General features: G+C 43.1%; 1 protein-coding gene across 9 annotated transcripts in view; it reads left to right on the top strand.

The window, feature by feature from the left end:
• Positions 1–22,692, top strand: part of KAT6B (lysine acetyltransferase 6B) — a 183,621-nt gene extending 160,929 nt beyond the window's left edge. For all 9 annotated transcript variants that reach the window (XM_059662295.1, XM_059662296.1, XM_059662294.1 and 6 more), the window contains 5 exons: positions 12,025–12,256; positions 12,567–12,726; positions 13,320–13,670; positions 15,759–16,050; positions 18,576–22,692. In XM_059662295.1, the coding sequence (XP_059518278.1) occupies positions 12,025–12,256; positions 12,567–12,726; positions 13,320–13,670; positions 15,759–16,050; positions 18,576–21,118 (3,578 nt within the window). In that variant the 3' untranslated portion in view covers positions 21,119–22,692. The remainder of the gene's footprint in view (positions 1–12,024; positions 12,257–12,566; positions 12,727–13,319; positions 13,671–15,758; positions 16,051–18,575) is intronic.
• Positions 22,693–22,927: the final 235 nt, after the last annotated feature.

Raw genomic sequence — 22,927 nt, 5'->3', positions numbered from 1 at the left:
CCAGCTCCCCACAGCCTCAGTCTGGCCTGCTTCAGTAGAAGGCGACCAGGTGGGCCGATCATGGGACGGCGCCCCCCCCCCCCCCATTGCCGTCCCCTCCCTCTGCCCACTGGCACATGTTTTGGCTGGCCTGGCACTGCCTGGTCACTGGCCCCGCCCTCCGCCTACCGGTCATTCTGCCGTTCGGTTGATTTGCATATTATGCTTTTATTATATAGGATTATATTATATTATTTAAACAACACAAATTTAGTCTCTTACAGTCTGCACACTAGAATTCTAAAATGGATCAGCAGGGCTAGTTCCTTCTGGAGGCTCTAGGGGAGAATCTATTTCCATGCCTTTTTCAGCTCCTAGAGGCTGCCAGCATTCCGTGGCTCACGGCCACTTCCTCTATCACTCCATCTTCTTGCTTCTATGGTCACATCACCTACTGCTGACTCTGACCCTCCTGTCTCCTCTTGGGAGGACCCTTGTGATTACCTTGGGCCCACCTAGATCTTCCAGGATAGCCTCCCCATCACAGAGTCCTGAACCACATCTGCAAAGTCCCGTTTCCCATAAAAGGTAACATATTTATGGATTCTGGAGATTAGAAGCCGTTCTGTGAAGGCATGCAAGTAAAGAAAGGACTGTTTTGTTGTTGCTTAAAATATATTTTATTGATTCAGAGAGGAAAGGAGAGGGGGGGAGAGAGATAGAAACATCAATGATGAGAGAGAATCACTGATCGGCTGCCTCCTGCACACCCCCTACTGGGGATCAAGCCCGCAACCCCAGCATGTATCTTGACCGGGAATCAAACCATGATTTCCTGGTTCATGGGTCAGTGCTCAACCACTGAGCCATACAGCCAGCAGGAAAGGACTATTAATTCTCCCTATACCCTCTCACGGGGATTTTCACCTCCAGGAATGGGGAAAAGTTAGGCAGGGACCTTTTTCATATGCAAAAGATGGTTTTTTCCTCTGCCCCTTCCACCACAATATCTACACGCTGGCCTTACATCTGGGCCTGGAAGATCCCACCTCAATGACATCAGGACAGGCATGGGAGGGAGAGGAGCTACATATGCCTACTTGGCTGTTGTTGGGGACGAATAGAGCAACCACAGAGGGCTTCGTGATGACCCCAGTTCCACCGAGTGCTTTGGCCTCCACACCCCTCTCAGAGCTATTTAAAGAGCTCTTGTCTTTGTAATTTACAAACACACCTAAGCATCTTCAGACACCTGCTTTAAGATCAAATGTGAGTACATGGATATTTGATATACTGGCACCAACTCCAGGTCAGACTTTGCAGAACCAATTCTATGTGAAGGAAATGTACTGAAACTTACTAGAATCATATCCTTTCAAGTGTTGAGTCTAGTCCATTAGAAAATGGCATTCCTGCAAATTCTGTGTCTACTCCTAAACCTAGAGAAACATAATTGAAAGGTTGTATGTTGACAGAATGGCAATAAATTAGAGGATTCCGACAAGGATTGTTCATGCAGAATTGAGGTGGACTGAAGAGAAAATACAAACAGAGGCCAAAGAGATAAAGAAAAAATGCTGCAATATTGGCACTTTTCTTGTTTGTTTTCCCCTTCCTTCCTTCCTCCCTCCCTTCCTCCTTCCCTTCCTTCCTTCCTTCCTTCCTTCCTTCCTTCCTTCCTTCCTTCCTTCCTTCCTTCCTTCCTTCCATCCATCCTTAATGAGAGAAAGCAAAACTGGCAGATACTGTAAGTGTAGGAAATTGCCCTTCCTTCTTCCTAGAATGGTGAATATTCAGTTCTGATATTTGGAATAGATCGTTAGGCACTAAAAACAATGCTTATAGAAAAGATGGTAGAAGTTAGATTTTAAGAAAGGGAAAGAAAAAGTATAGAGTGTCTTGGAATATGCTGAACTGAGATTCTGCTGATTATTTATTGCAAAATAGGCTTCCTTCTGCTTAAGATGATTCTCTGTTCATAGATTAGAAGTCCTATCCTGCGGTTTGCCCAGTGTTGGAGCTTTCCCCCCGAATTTAAAGAATTTAATGAGATTTTCCCCTACCAAAGCAGAAGATGCATTGGAAGTCTCTGACAGCTCCTACACCCGCAGCTTTTCCATTGCATCCAGTTACAAACTTGCAGGCCCATAATGAATGTTTCTAGAGAGGAAATAAAGTGAATGACGCCTGTGAATTTGTTTTAAATGTTGTTTATTTTACCAAATAATTTAGGTAAATCATTCTTGACAAATAAGAGGACTCATCAGTTTTTGTTAATACTTCGGAGCTTTTCAGAGGATTACTTTGAAATAGCCCCCTGCCAACTTTTCATAAATTAGGCATAACCTTTCTTTGACCTCATCACACATAATTAAATAGCTGTTGAAGGTTTAGGACCAACTAAAAAGCGACTCTGTATCTCGTTCTCCATTCTCTTGCAAAATTATACAGGAAGTTTCTTTTGGTTCTCAAGCAGGGTAATTACAAGAGACAGTTACATAATTTACAGTTTCAATCTGCTCATCCATAATCACACACTTCCACTGAGTGGTATTTGCCCCCATGAGTATCTGCGTTGTACTTTGATTTGTAAATGATGATTACAGTGTGATTGATTGCTTGCATGTAGCATATTGAATTGATTCTTAAAAAATGAACTTTAGCTGTTAACATGTCTATTTGAGTTCCTGTTATTTACGTAGTTTGTGGTTCTTGTGTTTAGCAGTTGCATACTAGTTAACAAATTAAACTCCCAGAGCTTTTTTTCTTATTAAATTTGGAAAATAGAGTGTGTGTGTGTATATATATATATATGTGTGTGTGTGTGTGTGTGTGTGTGTATACATACACACACACACACACACACAACCTAACTAAAAAAGTACCTATAACAGGGTAGGCACTCAACTGTAGAACACATTACTAAACCATTGCAATCCTTTGAAAGTTGAATGCAGATTCTTTGACTAACAGTGACCACACAGTAAGAAAGCTCACGGGGATAATGTTAGTATATGGTGACAAAAGCTGTACTAATATTAATGTATCGTTACTGAAGTCTCAACTCTAAATACTGCCAGTATTAGGGAGCCTGTCTAAATAGTGGACTTCGAGAAAGGTACAGTATCACCTACTAACTGAAAGGGAGGTAATTGATACTTTTAATATTTGCTAGTGGTGAACCTTTATGTGATTTTGTTTTCCCAACAGCTAACATCTAACTGTAGCCAATTGGGACCTTAAGATTCCTGCAGGATTCAAGGCTAGGTACTCACACCTCTGTAGCTAGTCACTACAGTGAATGCCTCATTTCACCCAGCCTGCACGTGTGCTGCACGTCCGTCAAAGTGGCCTCATCGGCAGCCCTGTGGGGACAGCACCGTTTACTGCCAGAGGCTTTTTGCCTCAAATCCTGCTTGAAAGCTTATGGGAGATAAATAAAAAATAAGTGAAAAGAGAAGTTTTCTATTTCTGCAGATAAGTGGAATAGGACTGTTTGTCTAGATGACCCGAGGACAACTAGAGGTAGTTTCTCTACCTTATATTTTCAACATTAGTTGATCAATCAGATTGGGTGATGGGGCTGTTCTTTGATTTTAGAAAGTTATGTCAAACACTGACAAATTTCCTTTTAAATTGTACTTTGAAAACAAAGAAAAATCTTAGATTTCTATTTCTCCCTTTTTCTGTCTTCAGCCTTGCCATGTGAAAGCTCATCACCAGAATTGGAATGACAGCGTACTTTGTCCTATGTTTGAAAATCATAGCTGGTACACACACACACACACACACACACACACACGGGACTTGGGTGGGGGGGAGTACATGGAAAGGCAAGTTGCTCTTCTAACCGTCTTGTCTTACAAAGCTTGGTTCTGAGGTCTGAGGCAGTGTCCACGCTGACGGCCACACTCCTGCTCCCGCTCTCCCGGGTGGGGTTAGACCAGGGGTGGGCAAACTTTTTGACTCGAGGGCCACAATGGGTTCTTAAACTGGACCGGAGGGCCGGAACAAAAGCATGGATGGAGTGTTTGTGTGAACTAATATAAATTCAAAATAAACATCATTACATAAAAGGGTATGGTCTTTTTGTTTTTTTTTAGTTTTATTCATTTCAAACGGGCTGGATCCGGCCCGCGGGCTGTAGTTTGCCCACAGCTGGGTTAGACCCAATGATGAGGTATTAGAGTGAACTGTCTCAATTACCCCCACAGAACCTCAGACCTATAAAACTGGGCAAAAGAAACTCCAGTTTTTGCTCTTAGTAGTTCATTTAAGGAGAAGGTTGGTTGCATTGTTTCAGCAATAGGAGAATAGTCTTCCAGGTGAAGCATGGTAAGAGCACGCAGCTAATTGCTTGGAGCAGATGCTTTATTTGAAGTGTGTATGTGTTTACTGCAGTGTTTGAACTCTTATAACTTTTTAATGGTTAATTCTTATTACCAGGATTTTGTAACTTAAATGTGAAATTTTATCCAGGTTTCAACTTGGGAAAATTAAATTAGTTTCTGAAATAGCGTTTCAGATGGAATCTTCAATATTTATAAGAGAGAGAATAATTGTAAAATGCCACATTACTTCATCTTAAAACATTTTTTTGGTACATTTGTTTTTCCTAAAGTTTTCCAGAATTTAAAAGTGGCTTGAATTGCGGAAAATCAAAAAAGGTAAAAGCAGAGGGCATTATTCTGACATGTTTTTCTAACTTCTGTCACTTCGAAGGCCTTGGGAGTGATGTTTTCCCATCCATTTCCTAATTAGGAGCCCCTCTGAGTGAGTCAGAGCTCTGCTTAGCTTTGCAATAGGCAGTGGGCTTCATGAAGAATCTTGGTTACTTTGCGAGTATATGTGAGGAAGATATTTTTTAAAGTTCTTGCCTTCCCCAAATGATTTTAGTTCGGGGATAAGTGCTGTTGACAGAGTATAACATCTCTCATTCCACAATCATTTTATCCTTGTCAGAGGTGCTTCATTCTTCTAACAAGAAAATTGTGAGAGACCAAATCTATTTTTTACGTGGTCATCTTCATAGAAAGAAAAATGCTATTCCTCTACTACACCAGACCAGGACTTGGCTGGTGTGGTGACATGCCACACATAAACAAATAGTCCTTCATTAAATGTTTAAATAAACCTCTGTGATGTCTATTATAGAGCTGTTTTCTGAGTGACCACGTCCTCCCCAGCCTCAGCTCTTAGACCTCTCCATTTCCCCCAGGACTCACCTTCTACTTGCATCTTTCATGAGCACCACTGCTACCACCACAGCCCTTTGGGGTGGCCGAAATGGAGAAGTGGGATTAGTGTTGCAACCCCACTTAACATTCTGGCCAAGGTATAGTCCCCAAGACCCTTTGCTTGATATAACCCATAATAAATCTGAACCCAAACTGGCCTGAGATAGGCAAGAGTTGAGAGTGGGTGGGATACAGACATCCACAGTTTTTAAAGGCCCCTAACTGATTTGAATGTGCAGCCAGGGCTGAGAACCATTGGGCTAGACTAGAGGATAGAAAAACAGAGAAATAAAGGGGCATTCTCATCAGTTAATTATAATGATAAAAATACCATTGATTCATCTTTGGCCTGTGGTGTCTCACAGGGGTCTGTCTCTGGCCCTGGTCACTGCCAACTCAGGAGGAGATCATATACAGATGTTCACTCTCCTCAACACAAGGTTGCCACCGAGCGGGGAGAGCCCTTTCCTGCCACTTGAGGCGCTATTTGTGAATTCATTTTTATGAGTTCATATGAGCACCTACCTTTTCTCTAGGTGACTAACACACAGCATGACCACCCCCTTCAAGGGAGTCCACACCCATTCACAGAATCATGAATCTATCTGGTAAATACCGGTGTGGTCTGTAGGCTTGTCAATATAAATATATATCCCACAGGGGAGTCATGCCCCTGCCATTCATCTTGTGGGGAGGTAAAAGAATATCATTCCTCTCCAGAGAGGACTTAGGGGTGGGCGTGAGAGGATGGAGGAGTGGAAATTCAGTAAGAAAGACCAGTGGCCCCTGCACATAATTGAGGAAGAGCTCAACACTGGAGCGAGGAGCTCATGGGATCTTTGAGAAGGAAGATCTTGAAAATGAAAAGAGGCTTAGAGAAACAGACGGGATGTGATCCAGGGCAGCCAGCCTTCCTGCCCCAAAGACCACTGTCTCCACTCTCCGGGTTTGACTGGCGCAGGCCTTACACATTTGGGTCCTCTAGAACATTTGGGTCTTTGTTTCATCTGTCCTGGGACTGTCTCTGGTTCTGCTGAAGCCCTCAGGCAGTCATTGTTATTGTGGTTTGACGGGCTTGCTGTTTCCCGGGGACAGTCCTTGAAGTTAAGGACTTAAGGACCAAAGGGAATTTGTGGGGCACAGAACTGTGCTTGCTGGGAACTTTGTCGCCAGTTTGTTGAGCTCATTCCTGAGGCACTATATATGTATAATTTTTTTCTTTAATTAAATTTATACTTGGGTGGTTAGCTGGGGGTTGGGGGATGAAGAGAACTATCTGAGGCAGTGGAGTGAGTGGAGTGGTTTTCAGGTGCCTCAGGCAAAAGTAAGAAAAGCAAGGTAGCTCTTTTCAATCAAACTCTGTAGAGCGTCTGCCTCTTTTCTTCTGTCCAAATTTTATTTCTTTCCCATACATAAAAGATATATAGTCACCCAAATGATCACCTTGAGATTTCATTATTCAATATGTTGAATAATCATACCTATCTCTTAGGGTTGTTGTATTAAATAAATCAAGACAGAGCTTGAACAATGCTTTGCATATTATAGAAACTTTATACACTTATGCAAAGCACTGTTCACGCTCTGTATTGATTCATTTAATACAACAACCCTAAGAGATAGGTATGATTATTCTCCACATTTTATGGATGAGGGATCTGAAGCACAGAGAGGTTAAAAAACTTGCCCAAGCCCTAACCGGTTTGGCTCAGTGGATAGAGCGTCGGCCTGCGGACTGAAGGGTCCCAGGTTCAACTCCGGTCAAGGGCATGTACCTTGGTTGCGGGCACATTCCCAGTAGTGGGTGTGCAGGAGGCAGCTGATGGATGTTTTTCTCTCATCGATGTTTCTAACTCTCTATCCCTCTCCCCTCCTCTGTAAAAATCAATAAAATATATATTTAAAAAAAAAAAAACTTGCCCCAGGTCACACAGATGGCACATGGTGGACCCTGGATTCCATTCCAAGCAGTCCAGCTCTGGAACCCTGCTCTTAACCAACTTATAGCGCCTCTGATCTGCCATACTCTATTCAGTAAATGCCATATTGTTTCATAATACCCATGGCCTTGTTGTCCAACTTTTAAATATTATCCTTATGTTTTATTTAATGCAGATAATCTTAGAGTATGGTCCAGGGACCCGTGGATATCCCCAAGGCCCTTTCAGGGAGTCTGCAAAGTCACAACTATTTTCAAAGTAATACTGGGATACTTACTCTTTGTCCTTTTCATTCTCATCCTCTCATGAGTGTGCAATGGAGTTTTCAGGAAATTTCATGACCTGTGATATCACAACAGACTGAGTACCAAAGCAGATGTGAGAATGTAGCTGTTTTCTGTTAAGCCAGATATTAAAGAGATTCCCGATCAGGACGCAGGCCTGGGTTGCAGGCCCGATGCCTGGTAGGGGGCGTGCAGGAGGCAGCCCATTGATGTTTTTCTCTCTCCTTTTCCCTCCCCCTCTAAAATCAGTAAAACCTTTTTTTTTTTTTTTTTTTTTTTTAAGAAGAAAAGCAATGGGAAAGCTAAGGTTCAGCTTCCTTTTTAAACCAATTGCAAAATCACCACAAAACTTCAGCAAGGAGACATAAATCGCTGTGAAGTTCATTTATCACTACTTAAACTGATGACATGCCATTCATCCACTTGGTCACAGAGCCAGATACTAGTAACAGATGAGTGCAGACCAGTGAATTTCCATCCCCAATCATGAGATACATGGTTAGAGCTATTGGATTTCCTCTGGTCAAGAGCTGCCATAAATCCCTGGCTTGGTGTCAGTTCCCAGGCTTGCAAATCCACTGCTGTCTACTGATACGAACCTTTCAGCAGGGTTTGCTGAGCTAAACAGGTGTCTGATGAAAGGTGTGTAATCCTTGAAGATTATCTTCCTCCTAAAAGCAGCTAGTTAGCCCAAACACAATTCAGACAGATGGGAGTTGGGAGTCGCTTGCCAAAGTCTACACTTTTGTATTTGAGGAAGTTCATCTGGTTTGGTTCCAGATGGTAGAAGATGAAGGTGTGCAAGGCTGAGGGGGTGGCTGCCTTTGTGGGGGTAAATCCTTATCCATGTCCACACCTTGCCTATGAACATTATTTCACTTCTGGTCCAGTCCACATTTTTGAAATCTTACTAGTTTAAAAGGAAGGAATGTTTCATATTTTAGGAGGGTTAACCTTGCAGCTAATATGCTGGGAGTTCAATTAATTTGGGAACTTAGGTCTGCAAAAAACTGATCTTGACCTTGTCTAGATAGTTCCTTCCTTATCTTAATGGATCTAAGGGAAGGCAACACTCTACCACTGTTTTTCTCTCTCTAGGAGGGAGTTAACCATTTCAAACACAAGGGGTCGGGGCTAGTTAACATGATAATTGATTCTCTTACTACAAGTATGTCAGCCTTAACAGAGGTGAGGTGAATGTGGGTCCCCTGTGGTAAAGCTGAGAAATGCTTACCTTCTGCAGACATCCCATTGTTCTTACCTATCCTTCATGCAAACACCCTGATAACCTTTTGAATTCAGTGTGTGGTCCATGCACGAAAACTGACCTCACCTTCCACTGGAACAAAAGGGGAAGCCAGCTTTCACTAGTATCCAGATAGCTGCTGGGGGTGAGGCGTTTCTGGGCCAGTCGGCTTGCAATTACAAGTCTCCAGATTGCAGAGTAAGTGCTGCTCACCAGCACCTCTGGCTCACAGACAATTTAAAGGGAATAATTTCACCAGCGATTAATTATACTGCAGCTACTGGGGTTTATCCTTCAAACATCATTTTGCTTTCAGTCTGAACAGCCAGGCTCCCCCAGGGGGAGCCCGGGTTTTCGCATTGAACTACCCTGAGTTAAGGAAAGGTGTTAGAGCACCATGGGAATCTATTCACCAGGGTGTATTGTACTTGTTTCAGATGCTTCAGGATAACACACCCACTTCCAAGATAAGTGCTTTTTATTTCCCTGCATCTTAGACCAATTTTTTGGAATCTTTTTGGTAAGTTAAATTTAAGAGCTGTAACTTAAACCACAGCATCTCTGTAATTCCTTAATAAATAAACATTCTTACCAAAAATTATTCTATCCGTGCGCCAGCTATGTAGTAATTATGATTTGAGAAGCCAAGAAAAGTAGAAGGAAACAAAAGATGGCAAGAAATTCTGTAAAACATTCCATGAAGGTCAAAGTGGTGGAGTGCCACCACCAGCTACAGCTTTTTTAAGGAAAAGTGCCTGTCGTGGGTAAAATTTAAATTACATATTACATCAGCGAGTGCACAGATGGAGTAGACATGACACAACTTTTTCTTCTCAACTGTGCAGTTCAGCGAATTACAAGTGATTTCACTTACCTCGTCAGAAATGTATCCTTCGTCTTTCTGGTTGTGGAACTATTCCGTTTAAACCCAAAGTCTCTCCTTCAGGAGGAGATTTTGTGGACTTGCAAATGGCTCTTGGTATAAGTTCCTTTCATTGTCGCAAGCTCCTGGAGAGCTTCACGAGGTCAGAGAGGAGAAGGAAGGGCTAACTATAGGCCACGCCGTGAGGTCGGTCGTGTGGTCCTAACGTTGGTGTCAGTCACCCCTGACAACCTGCTGATGCTTTTGCTGGTGCAGATGGAGGTGTTTGCTCTGAGTGCTGTGCACTCAGCGGGCTGCTGCCTCCTCGGCCCCCAAGGGCCAGGACTCTGCAGACTGTGTCCAAGGGAGTGTCCCCCAAGACAGCCACTCGTGGTGGGAGTAGCAGGTGCTGGCAGGTTTATGCCTAAAGGCTCTCCACAGACCCCAAGTAACACTCGTCAGCCCAGGCCCTGGCTCCGTGCATCTGTACTGCTCAGGGTGTAGAAGCATGAACAGCCGTGTGAAATGTATTTTAGGGAGGTTTGGGCTGCTTCCTCTTGTCCTAGAGAATAGACTGTGGGAAGAGAAGACAGAACAAAGAGGTTGCTCTTTTGTGGGGTAAGGTTGCTCGTGGTGGGGGATATACCACCTTGTGACCATTTGCATTATACAGAAATCTTTCTGCTAGGCTGGGGGGTGGGGAGGGGGTTCTCTCCCCAACTCTGGGGTTCAGCTAAGAATCAGTGAGGGGCTAGGGAATTTGGCAGTCACTGCAGGGGACTTTTAATTGTGGGATCTCATAGACAAAAGGGGGATAGTTCCATATCCATGGCTCTGTGGTTCTCTCCCTCCAGGAGCACAGAGTACCTCCAGCTGACTGAGTAAATTTCCCAGCATGTTCCAAGCACTTAGGAGGCAGGTGACGGATGTGCCAATTATCTGTGTTCTGTGATTCCGGAACCCTTTGTACTCTGGCAACAGAGAGCTTTTCTCCATATTGACAGGGCACGAACGATAGGGGCGGGACGGACCGGCACAGTGGCCGCACTGTTAGCATTCCTGACGCTGCTCCCAAAGCCTGTGCGGAGCCGCAGGATGTGTGATCGGCGGTCTGACTGTGAAACTGTGTGGTGCTTGTTTGCATTCAATCAAATTCTTTGCACTTAAACATGTGTTAAAGAGACAAAGTCAAAATACTGGAGCCAGACCTAAAGTTAAATATATGCCTGTTCTTTATAACGGCATTCAGATTAAAACCATCAAAATGCAAAATGCTATATGTGTTACACCCCTCTAGGCTCAGGTTGGATTTCTTGTTCTGTAATTTCTCAGAGTCAGGAAAATGCATCAGAAGCTGACCTCATTGTAACAAAACAAAACAAAACAAAATCCCAAGTCGAGAAAATTCTTGAGAATGCAGCCATTTTGGAAATGTAGATAAAGAAGAAAAATGCTGAAGATTTTGGGTGGTTTACAGAGACTAGCATGGTTTTGTAATTGCTGCCACCTACTGTATGTGGTTGATGTTTGTTTAAATGTAGGAAGTTCATGAAGGTGAGGCTGTTGAAACAGATAATTAGAGCAAGGTAGACACCATTAGTTTTTAGCATTTCTTCTCTCCTCCATAAGTGGCTCTTAATTACCGAGACAGCCACCAGCTTTCATTCATTACCTTCAAGTGGATTTAAAGTTTTTCTCATTTAAAGTTCCTTTGCCAGTGAACCTTCACAGTAATGCTGTGAAATGCACACTCAAAAGCTCGCCCTGCTCAGGGATTTTCTGAGTATGCACAAAGCAGTTTGCTTTAAGCGAGTTGTTTTGTTTTAATTCAAAGGAATAACGTTCTGGATTTGGATTATAAATTAATTTGCATGAAAGAGGTGAAATTAGAGCTGGTGCAGCTCATGTGAGTTGTAGCAGTTGACTTAAAAGACATTCTTTCATTAGTCTTAAAACAAAGCTTCAGATCAGCCGGCTAGTTAAATGTAACAAGCAATATAGCATCTGAGTCCACAGAGGCCCTGCTCTTTTATTAAGACCCAGCTGTCAAAGGGTCATTAGGTCCTTCCTGCGGAAAACAACTTCCCATTAATGTTTGGGGTCGTCCCTCGACGGGATTTCTGAGTAAGTGCCTGACATTTACTTTCTGAAAGAATCTAAAGCTGGTGTGAGACTGGACTGTTGAGACTTCGCAGGAGCAATGACTTCAGCCCTTGGTGTTGTTAAACATGCTGCAGTGTGTTTGGAATGCTCCCGCTCGCTGTATGAGTTGACGTACAGTGCCAGCAGAAAAGATTCAGAAGCATAATTCAGGGAGACCAAACCACTGAAACTTGAGGGAGGAGACTACATACGTAAACTTCGTGCACTTCTCATGGGTGTTTGTACCTTGTTGCTACTTACGTTATTTCAAGTGGCCCCTGTTCCGATGTCTGAAAACACCACCGTGAGGTTGACTTTGCCTTTTCTGCCCCAGGCTATTTGCTTTCTAGAAGAGAAGGCCAAGCAGGGTCTCCTGAAAAGCCGCTCTCTGACCTGGGCCGCCTCTCCTACCTGGCCTATTGGAAGAGCGTCATCTTAGAATATCTCTTCCACCACCACGAGAGGCACATCAGCATCAAGGCCATCAGCAGAGCTACGGGCATGTGCCCACATGACATCGCCACCACGCTGCAGCACCTCCACATGATTGACAAGAGGGATGGCAGGTGGGTCCTGGTGCCTTGGGCAACCCCAGCTGCCTCTCAAGCATCTTGCACCAGGAAGGACCCCTGGAGTCAGGCAGATTCATTCCAGTTAAAGGTTCCCCCACAGTATCATTAAAACCTTTCTTTTAAAAACAAAACAGGAAATGATACTTTTTTGCGGGTCAAATTTCAATCTACCGTACCTTTGCATTGATGAGCTTTCTGATTTTTCCTCACCCCGGTAATATTAGTGCTAGCATATGTCATTACATGAAGGTGAAATGAAATTTCAGCTTTTGATTGCACTTTGTTCTGCCTCATCACATTACAGATTTGTTATCATTAGAAGGGAAAAGTTAATACTGAGCCACATGGAAAAGCTGAAAACCTGTTCCCGGTCCAATGAACTTGATCCAGAGAGTCTGAGGTGGACCCCAATTTTAATTTCTAATGCCGCAGTTTCTGAAGAAGAGCGGGAAGCTGAAAAAGAGGTAATGATTGGCTTCATCAACCTGAGTTGTGTAATTTCAATCTTGGAGCATTCTTAAACTAAGAAAGTCATTAACATCATTGTCAAAAGCTTGGTTATGTAGAGAGAGCTTGTGAAATGATATGGCACTAATTTATCTAACTGAGGTTGCATGGTAAGACATGATAATTTTATTGAATTGAGTATGAAAAATGAAACATTTATCATTGATCACAAAGCAGCATTTTTCACTACTGACAGCATGTAATCAGATCAAATTTGGTGCTGAGCTCCAAGGCTGCAGTGTCAATCGATTCTTTGTGTTTATGAACTTGCTTAAAGTGCTCCATGCCAGTGAGCATGTAATGTACTGATAAAGGACTCAAATCAATTCGCTGCATCATTAATACTGCTAAATATCCCATGAAACCCAATCTCCTTTGATTTGTTATCCTAACTGATGTCAGAGTCCTGAGATGATGCAGCTGGAATGTTGCTTGGCTGGCTGACTGTCCTGAGCAGAAATGACTTAGCTTCGCCTTTGATCCATAGAGGCTCTGCCTGCCTAACTGCCCTCTCACCGGCCTGCCATTTCCACCCCCTCTCCCCTCTTAGGCTGAGCGGCTAATGGAACAAGCTACCTGCTGGGAAAAGGAGGAGCAAGAAATCCTGTCGTCTAGGACTAACAGTAGGCAATCACCTGCAAAAGTACAATCGAAAAATAAATATTTGCATTCCCCGGAGAGCCGGCCAGTGGCAGGGGACCGAGGGCAGCTGATGGAGCTGTCCAGAGAGAGCAGTGAAGAAGAGGAGGAGGAAGAGGAGGAGGAGGAAGAAGAGGAGGAAGAAGAGGAAGAGGAGGAGGAGGAGGAGGAGGAAGAAGAAGAAGAAGAAGAGGAAGAAGAAAATATTCAAAACTCTCCTCCAAGATTAACTAAACCACAGTCAGTTGCCATAAAGAGAAAGGTATGTGTCTGTTTAGATTTTCAGTCTGTGAGTCAGCTTCAGTCAAATCCGGGCATTGCAAACATTCTGTTAGTATTTGTTTCATTCTCCATTCTTTAGATGTAGTGTGTTTGTATCCAGCCCCACTTATCATGTGTCATCATCGTTTATCTTACGGTCATGATTGTGTTTACTTTTTGAGGTTTGTTAGTGCTGTGACAGGAAACCAGCAGCAGCCTGGCTTTCTAGTCTAGTGGTTACTGCCACCTGCTGGTGTGTGGGGCTAGAGTAAGTCAGCCTGAGGGAACAGAAAAGGACCTTCAGCAAATTTTGATAAAAATACCAAGGCTTCAAGAGGCCAGGAGATTTGTCCAAGGTCACACAATTCATCAGAGATGGAGCCAGAACCAGGTGAGTGCCCGACTCCAGCCCAGCGCTCCCGATGCTATTTCTTGTTCTAGTTCTTGGCATAGAATTTTTAGAAGCTATTTTAGGCCGTTCATTTGGATGCTGGTATTTTGCATTTGTGGCCAAGCACACATTACTGAAACTTCTCATATCTTAGTGGCCTGGTGGTTTCTCTACCTGCACCTGGGCAGAGGTAAAAAACTGATTTTGTCCTTAGACTCAACCTGGATCTGATATCTTTGTCTTCAATCTCCGTCTGTGACATAGAGAGGGGCCGGATAATGTTAGTGTAGCCAAGACCAATAGAGATAACACAGTACAAGTTAAGACACCGCCCCAAGGCCAACCTGTGTGGTGTTTGTCAAAGAACCTGCTGTTCTAACTCTCAGCTCAAACCGGCCATCTTCCCATGGAAAGGCAGCCGTGGGGAGGAGGTGGAGGGAGCACCCCTTAAAGTGGACTTCAGACTTATGAAATGTTTTGGTTTCTTACAAGGAAAATGTTCTCATGTGTTATGTATATAAACAAAATTGTTTTAAAAACTGCAAAAACCAGAATCATCCAGGCACAATATGGACTGCCATTATATAAGTGGACTCAAACGAAGAAAAACAGCTCTTTCTACTAGCTCTCCCCTTAATGGGAAAATTCTAGTGGATTAGGGAGGGCTGGCCACTTGGGAAATTAATAACCATAAATGTTAAATTATAGGATATGATTATCAGACTTATATGTGCATTTTGGTGAACATTCAAAGAGTTAAAAATGTAAGACACAATAATTCTTGGGTACTGGTTACCTAGAGTTTGAATTTTAACCATGCATATTGAACCCTTCTTTGCAATGTATTTTCAATAATTTTTTGGACCCATTACTGACAGATTTACATTTTAGCAGCCAATCTTTTTGTTATTCCTATTTTTAAATTTTGTATCATTAAATTCTTTTTGCTTGAGAAACTATGTTTTATGATTGCAGTTACAGGGAGTCATTTGTGCCGATCTTTAGTGCAGTTAGAAAAAAAAAAAGTTTGTATCTTATATAAATAAGACAGATCTCATGTCTTTTTTTAGACTTTTCTATATTAAAATATTTTATAAAATTATCAGTTGCTGACATCCCTGCAGCCACCAATAAATGACTCTATTAACATTTTAATCCTCTCTTTAAGGACCCTCTTCATTGTTCCTGAAGTTATGAAATGGAACAAGGGGGCTAGTCTTGTGCACCATCCTATTTCCTAGGGTGCTTTGAATGTAGTAGGCACTCCCTGAGCAGTTATCACAGTTATCAAGTATTCAGTGAGTGACCCAGTGACTAGTTAATTATTGCAATATTTATATGAAACTGGTATCCACAGTGCCTTAAGAGCTATGATGTACAGGATATGTGAAGCCAGCAAACACCATTGGAAAATATGTGCTAGAAAAACAAACCTTAGCTTTTAAAATCTACAGTTAAGCTTCTAGGATGTTCTCTTCTCAAAGCTTCTGCTTGAGTAAACAACTGTTTTATTTGGAAAACACTTGCCTGTGTAGTTGGAGCCCGAGAGGGATGTTAAACATCAAATGGAAGGTTAACTACAAAGGCAGCACAGAAGCCTTTATGTGTGAGAGTCTTAGACTCGCGTGTTTGCTGCATATCGACTCAACCATTTAATTTCTCATGAGCTCTATGTATTCTGTTTGGAATTCATTTCAGAGGCCTTTTGTGCTAAAGAAGAAAAGAGGTCGTAAACGCAGGAGGATCAACAGCAGTGTAACAACTGAGACCATTTCCGAGACGACAGAAGTGCTGAATGAGCCCTTTGACAACTCGGATGAAGAGAGGCCAATGCCGCAGCTGGAGCCTACCTGTGAGGTTGAAGTGGAGGAGGACGGCGGGAGGCCGGTCCCCAGGAAAGCCTTCCAGCATCCGCCCGGGAAGAAGAGACAGACAGAGGAAGGGGGCGGAAGAGACAATCATTGCTTTAAGAGTGCTGACCCTTATAGAAGTAAGTGGAGGGATTATAAAAAGCTTGCTCTTGTGACTCTGTCCATTACTGCCAAAAAGCAGGCACCTGGGGGCCTGCCCCAGGGCATCCCTGAGGATGTGTGGACCCACCGGACCTAAGTGCCCACCTGTCCTTTCTCACTCATAAAGGGTTCTGGCTCCTCTTCCTGGAATTGGGTTTTATGTTAAACAACTTTTAAGACCCAACATTCCTATAGATGGGTTTGTCAGTTTGAAGTATGTCAGTAAGAAACACACTGCATTTCCGGATTCTAATATGTACTTTTCCCACATTTAATATTTCCGAAATCAGGGCATATATTATATCACTGTGAACACTGAACTCAGTAGCTTTCTTTTTTTCCTGGGAAACAAATATTAGTAGATTGATGATGCATCTTATAATCAGTGGTGTCTTATATTATCAAGAATCAGCTAAACTTACACCATCACTAGTAGCTTTGATAACACAGGATAATGTCGAAATCAGGACACTGTCTTGCCTTTTAAATTATTGTTTTACAATTGCTACTGCCAGGGACACTCCACCCCATCCTCTAAAAAAAGCACCCTAAAAGTGATGTCCTGTTTAAAAGCAACCATTCCTTGCCTGTGGGTCCCAGCCAAGTCATGAGGGTCTGTGGGACAGGCTCTCTACTACTGAACTATTCAAAAACTCACTCCCCTCTAGGGAACAGGCCATCTCGTGTCCCTGGGCACCACAGGCTGTCACTCTAGCGTTTGAAAAGCCACAATTTTAAGACTATGACCAAGCATCTTCTTGACTTTCTGAATTAACAGGATACAATATTTTGCTGAGAGAATGGCATCATACCCTGGGTATAGAGAAACCAAGCCTTGTTCTTAAGTTTCTTTAAACAAACAAACATGTAAACAACAGCAGCAGCACGCTGCAGCAAGTGATCATTTTTGTGTGGAAACTGAGCCTATTGCCAGTTGTCAACTGTCTTCTCAGGAGCTTGTAAATGAATGGACACTGACTCCATTCTCCACTTGGTGCAATTTGCCTTAGAAATGCTAAGTGGCCTGGTCACACCTGATTCCTTTCAGAATCTCCTTTCTTAAAAAATGATTATGAGAAAACTCATCTTCTGATTTAGAGAGGTCTTCTATAAAAGCCGGTAGGCCCAGTAGCACGTGGAATAAGAATGTAGAAACCAGGGCACTGGCGTGGCGCTCACCTGCCCGTGTGAATAGAAATGAAACCGTTTAAACATCTTGAGACGTCTGTTAACTAGGTCTTGTACTTTGCGCTTCTGAAGGATCTGTCCACATCGCATATGTGTTCTCTTCAGCTAGCCAGTTTGAATGTAGTACTTGCAGGTAAGTTTATGTGTAACTTTTTTATAATATAAATGATCTAGAAGTTCACCCTGCTCTGCACGGATTGGATTAGAAATCACTCCCTTCTGGCAAAAGGGATCTCTGTTCCACGTAGGTTGTTAGATCTTAATTTTGGTCCCCAAAATAAGCTCTCCCAAGTTTGTTCTCCTAATGATGCTGTTTCTCTTTGTAAAGTTTTTTCTTTACGTTGACCAGAAGATCAGCATGATCTGTAATTTTCTAAGACTTGGGTGTTTTATATCTATATTTATTCATTTGCTATGTTTTCTTGTTTGCTTATATCTATAAAAATATACTTACATATTTATATTCATGTGCATGCAGGTACAGTAAAAATAAAATCAGCTGAACTAAAATGAACTTGACAATTATGGTTTGTTTTTTATTTACTTTAGTATTCAAACCACACATTTGAGCAGCAGATTGATCCAAAATACAGTCTGGACAGAATTAGTGATAAAAGGAATACCTGTGCTTTAAATGCTCAATAATTTTATGCTAAATACATTATAGTTTATGTCATGCAAAAATGATGATCCTATAGTAGATTACAGATGTGTTTAGTTATTTATTCATTTGTTTCAGAGGTACACAGTTTATTTTTATGTCAGAGAGAACATTTAAGTCAAAGTAAATAATGTCATCTGAGATCATTTAAATTCACTAATTGTCCACAAACCTAAGTTCACTTTCTTAGGACGGATATGTGAAGGAGGCTTCTCTTTCATTTCTTTAGTGCACTGAGGATGTGGACATGGGCTGGCATTAACCCATTCCCCTGTATTTCCTAGTTTGTAAATGTCCCAGTGAATTGTGTACAGTGTGCAATTCCGGGCATCAGAGAATATTTTGTTTGTTAAATCAAATAAGTTTATTATTGTTGCCTTTATCCATGTGCTTCCTATAACAAGCACAGCTTTGCTGAGAGAGAATGCACATGTCTGTGTATGGCATATATTATTTTCCCAGACCTGGGTGATTTACTCAGCTTATACCACAGTATTATTCTGTATTAGTCTTGATTATGTCTTTACCATTAAGTCTTAAAATGCTAAATTGAAAGCAGTGCTTGCTAATTAATTTAGAGAATGAACTCAAGTTGTTTGTGGTTATGCTTTCTAAGACTTTGTTTTTCTTCCTCCCCTTTGTCTCCTCGATAAGACAATATGGATGATGCAAATAACTTGAAAGAAGGCAGTAGAGACAATCCTGAACCTCTAAAGTGCAAACAAGTGTGGCCAAAAGGATCAAAGCGTGGCCTCTCTAAGTGGCGGCCAAGCAAAGAAAGGAAGACGGGATTTAAACTGAACTTGTACACCCCTCCAGAAACACCCATGGAGCCTGATGACCAGGTGACAGTGGAAGAACAGAAGGAGGCGCTGGGAGACAAAGGCAGCCCCAGTCCCACCAGGACTGAGGAGGAAGTCCAGGAAGCTGTGGACCCCCTGCTGCCTCAGGACGAAAACGGAAAGGAGGACACATGTGCACCTGTAAGTCCAACGAAATCGCCAGGCGGAACACTGGAAGACGATCCGGTCAGACCTGAGGAGGAGGAGGAGGACGAGGAGGAAGAGGAGGAGGAGGAGGACGACGACGAGGAGGAAGAAGAAGAAGGAAATGTAGAAAAAGACCCAAGTGGTACTAAAAGTCAGGAAAAGGAGGAACCAGAAGTCTGCCTGGACAAAGAGGACCCTGAGCGTTTGGATGATCATGAAGAGGAGGAGGAGGAGGAGGAGCCGTCTCACAACGAGGGTCATGATGCTGATGATGAAGACGACAGCCACACGGAGTCAGCAGAGGCGGAGAAGGAAGAGCGCCCCAGGGAAGCTTTCAGAGAAGTACTGGAAAACCAGGAGGCTTTTTTAGACCTTAGTGTCCCGCCTAGTCATTCAAACCCAGAGGTCTTAATGGACTGTGGTGTTGACCTTGCAGCTGCGTGTAACAGTGAACCCAAGGAGCTTACTGCGGACACGGAAACTGCGCCTGAGTCCGATGAGGAGCCACCTGACGAACAGGCACAGAAACAGGACCAAACGAACAGCGAAGAAGCAGATTCTGAGTTCAAAGAGGCAAGTACAGCCGCCATGGAAATCGACTCTGAGACCGTCCAGGCCGTGCAGTCTTTGACCCAGGAGAACAGCGAACAGGAGGACACCTTTCAGGACTGTGCCGAGACTCAAGAGGCCTGTAGAAGCCTACAGAACTACACCCATTCAGACCAAAGTCCACAGATTGCTGCCACTCTGGACGATTGCCAACAGTCAGACCACAGTAGTCCTGTTTCATCCGTCCATTCCCACCCTGGCCAGTCCGTGCGTTCCGTCAGCAGTCCAAGCGTCCCTGCCCTGGAGAACAGCTATGCCCAAATCAGCCCAGATCAAAGTGCCATCTCAGTGCCATCTTTGCAGAACATGGAAACCAGTCCAATGATGGATGTCCCGTCGGTTTCAGATCACTCACAACAGGTCGTTGACAGCGGATTTAGTGACCTGGGCAGCATCGAGAGCACAACGGAGAATTACGAAAACCCAAGCAGCTATGATTCCACGATGGGCGGCAGCATTTGTGGCAACGGCTCCTCACAGAACAGCTGCTCCTATAGCAACCTGACCTCGAGCAATCTGACGCAGAGCAGCTGTGCTGTCACCCAGCAGATGTCCAACATCAGCGGGAGCTGCAGCATGCTGCAGCAGACCAGCATCAGTTCCCCCCCGACCTGCAGCGTCAAGTCTCCGCAAGGCTGCGTGGTGGAGCGGCCTCCAAGCGGCAGCCAGCAGCTGGCCCAGTGCAGCATGGCCGCCAACTTCACCCCGCCCATGCAGCTGGCCGAGATCCCCGAGACCGGCAACGCCAACATCGGCCTCTACGAACGAATGGGTCAAAGTGATTTTGGGGCCGGGCACTACCCACAGCCGTCAGCCACCTTCAGCCTTGCCAAACTACAGCAGTTAACTAATACACTTATTGATCATTCATTGCCTTACAGCCATTCCGCTGCTGTAACTTCCTATGCAAACAGTGCCTCTTTGTCCACACCATTAAGTAACACAGGGCTTGTTCAGCTTTCTCAGTCTCCACACTCCGTCCCTGGGGGACCGCAAGCACAAGCTACCATGACCCCACCCCCCAACCTGACTCCTCCTCCGATGAATCTGCCACCGCCTCTTTTGCAACGGAACATGGCTGCGTCGAACATTGGCATCTCCCACAGCCAAAGACTGCAAACCCAGATTGCCAGCAAGGGCCACGTCTCCATGAGAACCAAATCGGCATCTCTGTCACCAGCCGCTGCCACCCACCAGTCGCAGATCTATGGGCGCTCTCAGACCGTAGCCATGCAGGGTCCTGCACGGACTTTAACCATGCAGAGAGGCATGAACATGAGTGTGAACCTGATGCCAGCCCCAGCCTACAACGTCAACTCCGTGAACATGAACATGAACACTCTCAATGCCATGAATGGGTACAGCATGTCCCAGCCCATGATGAACAGTGGCTACCACAGCAATCATGGCTACATGAACCAAACGCCCCAGTACCCGATGCAGATGCAGATGGGCATGATGGGGACCCAGCCATATCCCCAGCAGCCCATGCAGACCCCACCCCATGGTAACATGATGTACACAGCCCCCGGGCACCATGGCTACATGAACACAGGCATGTCCAAACAATCTCTCAATGGGTCCTACATGAGAAGGTAGGCAACATAGGCAGTCACAAACCCCTGGGCGTCACTATCGGATTGATCTGCACAAATACCTTCGAAGAGTACGATTTCAAAACCAGCAAATTGGTGTGAATGCAAAAATATTTGTTGGCACCATTTATTTAAAAAAAAAAAAAGCTGTATGCAGCAGAAAGCCTTATACAAGTTGTTTTTCTTTTTTTCCTTTTTCTTTTTTGGTACCTTTGTTTCTGTTCCTTTTATATGAAGTTCTCTGCAGAGGAAGGCCTCTCTCTGGACTACACTGGAGGCAGCCACTTGTTGTGCCTGCTTCCATTAAACAATGTGGATATCAAGCCCCGCACTCCCGAGTTATCTGTTTTAATACAGAACCTAGAGCTTTTTTTCCTTCCCTGTCCACTCCATGTAAATGCCTTTAGCATTTCAGTTCTTGTATATTTTGTTTAAGGTGACACTTCCGCATGCCGCTAATGTCTTTGTTAGTGACAGTGCATTTTGTAGTACTGTACAAGTGTTGTGCTAACAGTAAGCCATTTCTTAAGTTTTTTGCCTTGATTAGGGTGCCCTAATTTGAGGGTTTTAAAAAAAACTATATTTTTGTTAATTATAAAACTGTAAAGAGCTATAAAAGCTATTACCATTTGGTTAGTCAAAAGGGTTTTATTGCTAAATGTTTGGTGTAAAGTTGAGACCCTTTTCCATTTTGGTGACAGATTTCTTTGGGGGAAAAAGGCAGCTTTCTGTTTTATAAATGCAGACTTCTGTTTATTGAATGAAGCATATCTCAGTGTTTATCTGTCAGGTTTTGAAACATTTCATATATGTCCAAATACTTGGCAGGATTTAAAAAAAAATAGTGAATTTGGTGTAAAGTTGCTATTTTATGGAAATGCCTCTAACTTTACATTTTCATTCCATCTGTAGATTTTTCTATCTTTATAAAATATTGGAGTTATTTTTTAAGGAAAAATAGAGAAGTAGCTTGTGAATAGCTCAAACTAAGCTTACAAATCGCATGTAAAAAAGCAAAAAAGTTATTTGTGTCTGTTTATATTGCTTCCTTTTTTGTAGCCTTTGTACCTGTACAGGTGACTGTAAGGGCCAAGCAGGAGAGGCGCAACCCTTGTATAAAATAGCAGCCAGCGACACTCTTGGATTTATCTGTTCTCTTTTTAGTCAGTCACTTCAAAAAAAACCACAAAAAATAAAAAAAAGCTGTACATTTTAACATAAAATAAATTATGATGAGCCATTTTTAGCCTCTTGTGTCCTGTCATATTATGATTGATAGAGAATGACCAATGGAACTGTATCATGTGTCACATCTCAGAACACATACACATTTTGGGAAAATAAATTATTTAGTGTACATTGGAGTTAAGAGATTTTCTGATTTGTTTTGACTTTGGGGGAGGGGGTTGGCAATAAATAAGAGTAATATCTAATAAAACCATCACATATACCAAATACCTATTTAATAAGTTAATTTATAATGGATTTTAATGCTTTACATGAAAGTTTATTTTATGCTAGTGCATACCTTCTGTATGCCAATCATTGTCTTTAAAATAAAGTGAATTTGTTTTTTTCTTTTTGACTTTGATCTTCATTTGCAAAGGGATCCTGCACAAATACCAGTTACCTCAGTGGTTCTGTCTGTGTCAACTCCCCTCAGGGGTGCAGTCGTGGCCAACTTCGTTCCTTAAAAGAATAATACAAAAAAGAACCAGTTTGGGAATGTATGTTCGAAGAACCATTTTCTTAAAAAAAAAAAAAAAAGTGTGAAAGTTTTGCTCTGTGGTGAATGAGTGATTGGATGTTTTAT

Source organism: Myotis daubentonii, chromosome 13 (genome assembly GCF_963259705.1).
Source record: "Myotis daubentonii chromosome 13, mMyoDau2.1, whole genome shotgun sequence".
NCBI classification, from domain to species: Eukaryota; Metazoa; Chordata; class Mammalia; order Chiroptera; family Vespertilionidae; genus Myotis; species Myotis daubentonii.
The sequence above is the reverse complement of the archived record's forward strand: the minus strand, read 5'-3'. Positions and strand labels throughout refer to the sequence as shown.